This window comes from Nematolebias whitei, chromosome 9 (assembly GCF_014905685.2).
Source record: "Nematolebias whitei isolate Nwh7 chromosome 9, NemWhi1, whole genome shotgun sequence".
Taxonomy (NCBI): domain Eukaryota; kingdom Metazoa; phylum Chordata; class Actinopteri; order Cyprinodontiformes; family Rivulidae; genus Nematolebias; species Nematolebias whitei.
In genome coordinates this window covers 34,871,338-34,881,308 of record NC_056506.1, presented here as the reverse complement: position 1 = coordinate 34,881,308, position 9,971 = coordinate 34,871,338, and the positions used below count along the sequence as shown (strand labels likewise).

General features: G+C 44.1%; 1 protein-coding gene across 1 annotated transcript in view; it reads right to left on the bottom strand.

Moving 5' to 3' along the window:
* Positions 1 to 3,293: 3,293 nt before the first annotated feature.
* Positions 3,294 to 9,971, bottom strand: part of LOC119414239 (voltage-dependent calcium channel beta subunit-associated regulatory protein) — a 13,095-nt gene continuing 6,417 nt past the window's right edge. The window contains exons 2-9 of the mRNA XM_037681338.1: positions 9,696 to 9,847; positions 9,524 to 9,585; positions 9,258 to 9,420; positions 9,003 to 9,183; positions 8,802 to 8,933; positions 5,463 to 5,652; positions 5,181 to 5,385; positions 3,294 to 5,102 (exon numbers count right to left, since the gene is read on the bottom strand). Of these exons, the coding sequence (XP_037537266.1) occupies positions 3,314 to 5,102; positions 5,181 to 5,385; positions 5,463 to 5,652; positions 8,802 to 8,933; positions 9,003 to 9,183; positions 9,258 to 9,420; positions 9,524 to 9,585; positions 9,696 to 9,847 (2,874 nt within the window). The 3' untranslated portion in view covers positions 3,294 to 3,313. The remainder of the gene's footprint in view (positions 5,103 to 5,180; positions 5,386 to 5,462; positions 5,653 to 8,801; positions 8,934 to 9,002; positions 9,184 to 9,257; positions 9,421 to 9,523; positions 9,586 to 9,695; positions 9,848 to 9,971) is intronic.

Below are 9,971 nucleotides of genomic sequence, written 5' to 3'. Positions count from 1 at the left end.
GTCATCTTTAAAAGTTGGCATGCACCACACAGCGTCTGAGCTTTAGGTTTAATTCAGATTCAGTTGGCCTGTGTGTAAACACATGAATCGGTTCATTTGCACAAATGTTGCTTCCATGAAACAGGACAGTAGGAAGAGTTTATAAACATGAGTCATTTACATTTCTCTGGTGCGTTTGTTCATGTAGCACGTGAGTAAACTTTCCTTGTACATATTTAAAAAATGATGCGGTTTGAATAATTTAAAAATACATTTTCAGCCAATAATTTTATTTATGTGTGAAAAGTGATGATCGTTTTAAACTGTTCTTGGTAAAACATTTGACCAAAGCAGAGAGGAAATAAAGGTGCTTGTCATAAAATTAGAATATCATGAAAAAGTTTTATTTCAGTAATTCCATTAAAAAAGTGAAACTTTTAAAAAAATGAAACTTGTATATTATATTCATTCATTACACACAGACTGATATATTTCAAATGTTTCTTTTAATGATGATTTTAACAGACAACTAATGAAAACCCCAAATTTAGTATCTCAGAAAATTAGAATATTGTGAAAAGGTTCAATATTGAAGACACCTGGTGCCACAGTCTAATCAGCTAATTAACTCAAAACGCTTGCAAAGGCCTTTAAATGGTCTCTCAGTCTAGTTCTGTGGGCTACACAATCATGGGGAAGACTGCTGACTTGACAGTTGTCCAAACGAGGACCACTGACACCTTGTACAAGGAGGGCAAGACACAAAAGATCATTGCTAAAGAGGCTGGCTGTTCACAGAGCTCTGTGTCCAAGCACGTGAATAGAGAGGCAAAGGGAAGGAAAAGATCTAGAGGAAAAAAAAGTGTAAAAGCAAAAGGGATCACCGCATCCTGGAGAGTATTGTGAAACAAAACCCATTCCAAAATGTGGGGGAGATTCACAAAGAATGGACTGCAGCTGGAGTCAGGGCTTCAAGAACCACCATGCACAGATGTATCCAAGACATGAGTTTCAGCTGTTGCATTCCTTGTGTCAAGCCACTCTTGAACAAGAGACGGCATCAGAAGTGTCTTGCCTGGGACTGCTGCGGAGTGGTCCAAAGTTACGTGCTCTGATGAAAGTAAATTTTCCATTTCCTTTGGAAATCAAGGTCCCAGAGTCTGGAGGAAGAGAGGAGAAACACAGAATCCATGTTGCTTGAGGTCTAGTGTCAAGTTTCCACAGTCTGTGATAATTTGGGGTGCCATGTCATCTGCTGATGTTGGTCCACTGAGTTTTCTGAGATCCAAGGTCAGTGCAGCTGTCTACCAGGAAGTTTTAGAGCACTTCATGCTTCCTGCTGCTGACCAACTTTATGGAGATGCAGATTTCATTTTCCAACAGGACTTGGCACCTGCACACAGTGCCAAAGCTACCAGTACCTGGTTTAAGGACCATGGTATCCCTGTTCTTAATTGGCCAACAAACTCACCTGACCTTAACCCCATAGAAAATCTATGGTGTATTATGAAGAGGAAGATGTGATACACCAGACCCAACAATTCAGAAGAGCTGAAGGCCACTATCAGAGCAACCTGGGCTCTCATAACACGTGAGCAGTGCCACAGACTGATCGACTCCATGCCACGCTGCATTGCTGCAGTAATCCAGGCAAAAGGAGCCCCAACTAAGTACTGAGTGCTGTACATGCTCATACTTTTCATGCTCATACTTTTCAGGTGGCCAACATTTCTAAAAATCCTTTTTTTTACAATTGGTCTTAAGTCATATTCTAATTTTCTGAGATACTGAATTTGGGGTTTTCATTAGTTGTCAGTTATAATCATCAACATTAAAACAAATATTTGAAATATATCAGTCTGTGTGAAATGAATGAATATAATATACAAGTTTCACTTTTTGAATGGAATTACTGAAATAAATCAACTTTTTCATGATATTCTAATTGTATGACCTGTATTTGCTACTCTTTTCAATTTCAAAACCAATTCTATAAATTCTTGTGGAGAAAACCATTTCCTAAATAATTTCTGTGATGTTGGAACATTTCAGGTCTATTCTCATTTTCCTCTTCAGTAGTTTTTAGCACAATGTTCAGTTTTCTCTTCTTTTAATACATATTAACACACTGTGTGACAGAGTGGCATTAAGATCAAATCTGTAGGACTTAATTCATTGTGATAAAAGCATTGTTGTACAATCAGTGTTCAAAGTTCAGCCATAACATTATGACCTAGTATGGATGAGCAGGACAACAAAAGCCATGGTGATGTTAAATCCTTGTGCTCTGTGTGCTACAGAGTGATGTATGTAGATTGTTTCCCTACAAATTAATATAAAGTTTGCAGACCTAGACCACCCTAGACTATTTTTATTGAGTCATTCTTGAGCAGTTTTTGTTAAGCTCTACAATTTAGATTTCTCATCAGGAATGATTCACTGGTGCTTTAAGTTGATTTCCAGGGGAGTTGTTTAAAGTAGCAAAAATAATAATAATCACGATATCAACAAACTTTTATTTGGTATTACAGAGTGAGTTTATGTGTTTCTGCTGGGAACAGACGATGCCACCGTTAGTTACACGTCACAGCATCAACTCCTCAGTGAGCCATCTGTCTCGAAGCCTCTTTCAGTCTCTTCAGGCATCATCTGTCAGTCTTCCCTCAGAAGAGTCCCAGCAACGCAACACTCGAGCCCACGGAAGCTCCTGGATACCACCTCTTTAGTTACGATGCGTAACAAGGACAGATGGCCATCTCGGACTATTAAAAACAAATATGTGTTCAAAAATGCACGCATTTCTACCTTGTTGTGATCGCATCGTCTGCTTCGCATCTGATTTTATTTGAACTTCTTCACTTCTCCACGCTGGATGTATTTTAGTTGTTTCTCACATTATGTACAAACAGAACTGCATTCACACTAACATTTACCCTCATGATGGCTGAGACAAGGACACTTGAAGAGGGGGAAATGGGAGACAAACACCATCATGTTCCCATCAAAGTGCTCTTTGTTAAAATTTCAAGCTGTACAGTTTATTTATATACATTGTTTCAACCTACAGTTGCATGCTAAAACCTCCCAGATAGATCAGAAAATATTTTCTACATCTTTAGCGCAATGAGATGAGTTCACTTGAGTTTATTTTTTAGGATTTTCTTCAAAGGGCATCACAGTGGTAAATGAGTGTAAATGGGGGGAAAAACTGAAGTAGACTATAGTTCTGTCAGTAAAATACATCTAATATTGTTTAACACATGGTGGTATTTGAATTATTTTAGTCAGGATGTTTGTTTTGTAGAGAAAGGACTGAAAGAAGAAGCTGGCACCATTATGTGGGGCTGAACCCAGTGTGGGCCACACTGAGGACGCATTCAGGTTCTGCTGGATTTTCTGCTCTCCGTAGGCTGCCGTAGATCCTCTCCTCCACTGACGCCACCAACTTGTCTGTAAGGCTGCTCTCCGCCTGCAGGGAAGCCTCTGACAGGACCCCCTGACTGCTGTTGTTGTTCCTGTTGTCGACCCTTGGGTCCATGAGGCTCGTTTGGGCTGTCACGGTGCTCGCAGACTGGCTCTTTGTGCTTTCTGTGTCTTTGTTCGTGGCGATTCGGCAGCCGTCAGCCTCACAAGTTGTCCCTGCGCATCCAGAGCTGCTTTTCATTGGGTCGGCTTCTTCGCTTGAGTGACCTTTGCCCTCTGCTCTGTCTTTGGCTGCTTCCTCAGAAACTGCAACCTCGCTGGCTTCTTCGTCTGCGGCGCTTGCTATTCGTGAGAGGGTGCTGTGATATCTGGTGTCCAGAGGGTAACCAGCGCTGTCGCCCCTCCTCAGTGGACTGAACCTCTGCCTCTCCAAAGATGGGGAGTACCTCCCCCCAGAGGCTGAGCCCGGATCGCTGTATTGCTTGTGTCTTTGCCACTGCTTCCGGAGGTGAACTCTGGATCTGTGCCTGGAGCGTAACGGAGAATCCTGCTGATCGAAGCAAGGGTCATGACGAAGAAACTCGTTGAAAAGAGCGTCTGTCTTCTCATCGATGCTGTAGTCACGGCGACGGAGGCAAGGTCGGTGCGGACTACTTGGGGCCTGTGTTGGTTTCGTCAGTGGAGACTGTGGCTCTGGAGCTTTCTGAGGATGGAGGGATTTCAGGAGTTGATATGGCTTCTGTAGGGTTTGAATATGTGATCTCTGTTTGTCCTCCGTTTCTGTGTTGTCTCCAATCTGGTCCTCCAGCTCCTCCTGAAACAGCCTGGCTTCGACACTCTCACACACTGTGCCTTTTCTTCCGGAGCTGGTGAAGAACAGTCTTCTCTCCGACGCCGTCTTCCCTCGTGGGGCTCCGGAAGCTCCAAACATCCGCATCTCCTCTGGGGCCTTGGACGGTGCTTCAATAGAGGCATAGCCACTGTCCATTTGAAGCAGCTTCCTGTTTCCTCCTTCCCCCTCCCCTCCAGCTCCACCTCCAGTCTCACTGTCACCACCTGATGCCCCTCTGTTCCCCATCTCCAACCCCTCGGCCTCCACCTCTCCTTCAGGCTCGTCGTCCAGATCCTGTGACAAGCAGCTGTCCAGGCCGGAGCGAGCCCCTGCTCCGCCGAAGGATGAGACGCTGTCTGCATCGCTGCGGATGGACTCTCGATCTGTGCTGCTCTGGTCTGAGGAGGCATACTGCTCCAAAGAGGCTCGCAAGCTCCAAATGTCCCTGTACAGGGAGGGAGGGGCCTCTGAGCTCTCCTGGCGAACCACGAAAGAAAGACACGAGCCTGAGTCGGTCCTCCGTCTGGCTTCAGCCCCCAGCACCACCTCTTCTCCATCATCCACCTCTGCCTCTCTCTTACTCCTCACATCTGCTGCACTGTCATTTGTTTGTGTGTCTTCGTTTTTCCTCAGCATGTCCTCAAACATTTCCTGCAAGGCTGTCTCTTGTTCCGTCTCAAACAGGTCGTCATCTTCTGCAGATTCCAGCTCATCTCTTGCTGCTTCTGTTCCCTTCACTGCTTCGAACAGGGTCTCCTGTTCCAGCGCTGTTCCATTAACCGTGGCCTCCTCCTCCTGCGTCCCAGCGGGTCCCTCTCTCCTGGTGGTGATGTTGCCACCTGCCTCCACCATGGCCTCCAGCTTGAGCCTGCACAGACGGAGCGCTCACAGTTAGCATGTGATTCCCTGACTGATTTATGTTGTGGGTTTATGTGCAGAAAAATACCTCCTCGGGAAGACTAAGGATGTGGACGCAGATGCAGGTTGAGACAAAGACTCAGCAGAGAGGGACTGGAAGGCACCAGTTTGGATGGGAGTTTGAGGGAATGCTTCAAAGGTGTCCTCTCGGTAAGGGGAGGAGTCCTCGTCGGTGTGGTCGGTGGTTTCACTTGCTGCTCTCTGTCTCTGAAAGGGCCTCCTCCTCGGGGATCCTGGCAGAAATTCACACTCATGCTCAAATTTCACACATTTGACTTATTCTTTATTTTATATATATTTCCACACACACCTTTAGCATCCAGACTGGCAGCTCGGTGACTGGTGTCAAACTTCCATCTTCTAAAATAAGGCCCGGCTCCCTCTAGGCTGGCGTGTCGCCGCAGTTTGGAGAAGAAGCTCAACACAGAAGTCTGGCCCAGAGCTTGTGTGGACTCTCCCCCTGGCCCACTTTTGCTCTCAGCCTCCCTGAACGCATCCATCTGACAGAAGAGATGAAGGAGGGGGAGGATGGAGGGAGGTGATGACACATTAAGGAAGGAGACATGCGAAGATGAATGGAGGCAGTCAGAGTCAAACCCTCAGGGGACAGCGTTTTGTCATTGTGTCCCTCAGCTGCAGTGATGATGGACGTCACGGAGCATCTTCACTTTGAGCGTGTAGCTGCCGCAGATGGCTGGTTGAGTTACTGAAGAAATCACTTGTGTAAATGTTATTCGGGCCAAATTATGCAAACTTAGACTGCTATGTTATTTTAGGGCTAGTGTTGTTTGATGTGTCCAAATGGCATTAAACATTATGCAGAAATGTGAAATAAAACACTCAAAAAGTATTTTAAATGGAACACGGACTGTGTGGATTTATGGTTTTACATCAGACATGGCTAAATCGCCCGATTAGCATAGGATGCACATGTGTCCCACTCTCGCATGAAAACTTTTTTCTTCTCAAACGAACTACAGGCACCGTCATCTATTTAACCTCGTCTCCATGGTAACGAGGAGCCTGGACCCTGAAACAATCTCCCTTATCTGAAGAGAAGAGTGATCCTGGCTGCATGAAGTTTCTCAGTGTGCCTAACTTTCAGTGAATCTGTGAATAACCACAAAGCTCATGACAACTACATAATTATCCTTGTTTCGTTATTTATGTGCACATCATACCATTTTATGATTTAAATTGGTTTTAATCAGTGATGTTTCATTTATCGTCCTCTCTCCCTCCAGCATCTGAGGTTGAAAAGCAAATCTTTAATGGCCTCTCTGTGTGTTTGATGGGTGACCTCTCACCTCTTCATCTTTACGTTTGGCTTTAGCGGTTAAATTTATGTTACACTTCCTGCAGTGTTTTTACAAATGTAGATTACCTGTGATATCCAGGTACTGACAACATTTGAGTGGATGAGAGGACTGGAAAGTTCGATTTTAAAGTGTAAACTTTTGCTTTCTTCTAAGTTGAATACTTGTTGGTAATTTTCCTTCAGAAAGTGCAGAAATGGTTTTATTTCATTGGTCAGTTCATCGAAACATGATCTTATAGCTGCCGGAACCAAGACGTAGAGCTGTCTTTGTCCATCATCATAAATACCTGAGCTTTTAGCTCTTCCTTGCTCTTGGTTCTTTAAATAATGTTCTCTCAACTGAACAGAACCAAAGAAGACAAAAGGAGACTCGTCAGAATCTACAGAAGAACAGAACCTTCAGAGTCATTCTTCAGAGCAGGCTGTTCCAGACGGAGACCGTCTCTGTTGTCCACGGCTGATCGGGCAACGCTGAGTGCACGTCTCCTCCTGGTCCAAACGCCAGACGCAGGCAGCATCTGCCTGCGTCTGGCAGCTTAACTTTATGGGATTTACCTTTTAAAGTGACTGAACTTTGCTTTATCAAACAGATCTAACTGTTCACTTAGTTTGAGAAGTAATTCAGATGAACTTTGTTGCTTTAGAACCCTCTTTCATGCTAAGACGGGGCAAACTGTCTCCATCTTGATCTGTGAGAACATGCTACATGTTCTCTTCTACCTGAGAGAATCACCTCCAACCAACTCTGGGTGATTTGAACTCCTCGGACACGGAGGAGTGAGCCCTGAGGTACCAGGATCCAAACACCTGTTCCTGCAAGTGGCGATGCCCTCCTGGAGCTGGGCCAAGGTCTCTCATGCATCCGCAGGACTCCAGCCTGTTGGTGTAGAACGTCCAGCCGGGTCAACGTCTGCACACGTCAGCAGGAAGAACCTCCTGATGGTCGGACCTCGAGATCCTTCTGCTCATTATGGTTTGATGTCTGAATTATTTAGCATTTATTCTGGGTTATGAACAGATGAACCCATTATTCAACAGTACTTTTACTTTTCTTTAGTGTTTTGAGTAAACCTCTTAATCCTGATTCTATTTGAGTTAGTGAGTTTAAAGGTGACACCCCCCCCCCCACACACACACACACACACACACACATCCACAGTGATCTGAAATATAAACCTCGATTTTAGACCTGACAATAATTCATGACTTCATACCATAAATTACTGAAACCATCATATTCATAATTTATTCTTTGCTTTATTAGTTTGTAAATATTCACCTTTGTAATAAAACCACATAAAATATAAGCACTGTCTTGATTCTCATGTGAGTTTCAAAGGGTCAAACTGTGCTATGAACCCAGAGTCCAACACATAAATGTGAGCTAAGGCTAAATAAACTGGAGCTAGGGGTAAATGAACAACGTCGAGCACTACATACATATTCATGTTTTTTTTAAGCATTGAAGGTGTTCACTACAATGGTTAGATTACATTTTCTGCTTTTTAAATTTTTTTTAAAGTGTTTGTTTTTTGTATAAAAATTGGTGTCAATGTTTTAACCATAATTGTGTTTTCTTCTGTTATTGTTACAAAAGCATGCATTTTTAATCCTGATGCATGCTCAATAATCCAGGTAGAAAAATCCAAAAAAGTTCAATCTGGTCCTCTGGACATTCACGTTTCTATATTTTTTTGCTTTTTTTTTTTTTTTTTTTTTTTGAATGTCCAGAGGACCAGATTGAATTTTTTTGGATGCATTTTTAATGTTTTCTTTTTTTTTTTTTTTTTTTTGTAAATGTGTTTGCTGTTTTCTCTTCTTGGTTTGTGTTATTTTCTGAATAAGGATTCATTTGATTTGTATGTGTTTTCTGTAAATTGTTCACTGTTGTGATTTTTCTTCTGCGTTTTGTGATTTTTTTCTGTTAATTGGCTTGTTCTGTGTGTGGAATCCAAATAGTGTTTGATTTGTCTCTTTGTGTGTCTTTGTGCTGCACCTTGATACCACAGCAGGAAGTCGAGTTTGACATTTATTTCAACAACAAAGGGGTTTTAGTTGAAACCTGTTCTGATAAACACTTCATTAGAAGTGAGAACAAAACTAAGAACATCTGTGAAAGTTTTCTTGTTCCATCCTGAGGTGACAATGTCAAGGTGAGTCTCTTTTTATCTTTGATTCTCTAAATGACGACATTTAGCAGCTTGAATGTTTCCTATTAATTTAAGGTCCATTGAATAAGAACAGTTCACATTTTAAAGGATCCGTTCAGAAAATATTTCAATCTAGACCAAAGCAGTGACTTTTTTGTTATTAATGCTAAAATTAACTCACTGTCTGAGACCGTGTGGTCTGTGGTGAAGGCCCTCGGCATCCCTGGTCCAGGACAGTGGAGTGGTGGGGGTCTCCTGGCAGCCCCCCACTCAGACTCTGTCCCATCCAGTCGGGGATTCTTCTCTCAGTAGGCTGGAAAGATAAATGAGAATGTTTTTCTCATGTGAACACGAGCCCAGATTGCTCAGCTGGTTCAGTTACCTGGTAGATGCTGAGCGGCAGTCTGGGAGCTGCAGTCTCACTGATGTTCATGCTGCTGCTCTCCGTGGAGTCACACTCCATGATGGTGAGTATCTTCAGGTCGCATGGAGCAGGAGGCAGGTGAAGTTGAGTCAGTCGGGCCTTCTTCAGGTGGTGAAAATCTCCCTCTGTCAGGGTGTACCTGAGGAGGAGGATTCATCTTTCAGCTCAACAAACTTCATGATCGAAAAGGAACCTCAGCTCGCGTGAACCAACCTGCGTCCTTTCTCCTGAGCCGCTTTGTCCTGTTCGTACAACGCAGATTCGTTGAAGGAGACTCTGCGGCCAATCGACCCAGTGAAAACAAATCGCTCCGGCTCTCCATCGTGACAGCTTGAAGCTGAGAGGGCATCTGATTCATCCAGACGAATTGTGATTTCTGAGCATCAAAGACAAAGGACACACCAACGGAGGGGAATGAGTCTGTGACGACACTGAAACAGAATGTGTGTGATGTTTTTCTTTCAAGGCCGAGGTCTGACCTTGTGTGGGCTGAGAATCCTCAGCATATGTGGTGTTTGTCTTCTCAGGGTCATCGCTCGCTCTGAAAGAAGGAAACTAGTTTTACTGTTTTTGCAAACGCAAGCGTGCAGGTTCCTGATTGATTTTCCTGCACAGCTTTAACCGGGCGTAGGGATCTGGACCTGGACCCACCTGGAGTAGCGTCGCCCTCCCAGGCAGCAGCGATGGCAGAAGAGGAGCAGCAGGGAAAGCAGGACCAGCGTCCCTCCAGCAAAAACACTCAGCAGCACCAACAGCTGCACATAGTTCTCCGCCTGGCCGGCTGACACGGGCACGTCCTGGTGCTGCCATGAACAGAGGTCAGAGGTCACGACCTTGGTGAGTATTAGCTGCTGCAGACTGATGGAAGACCTGCATTCTTATAACAACAAAAAAGGTTGAATCATGTCATCTGGACTTCGTTTTTTT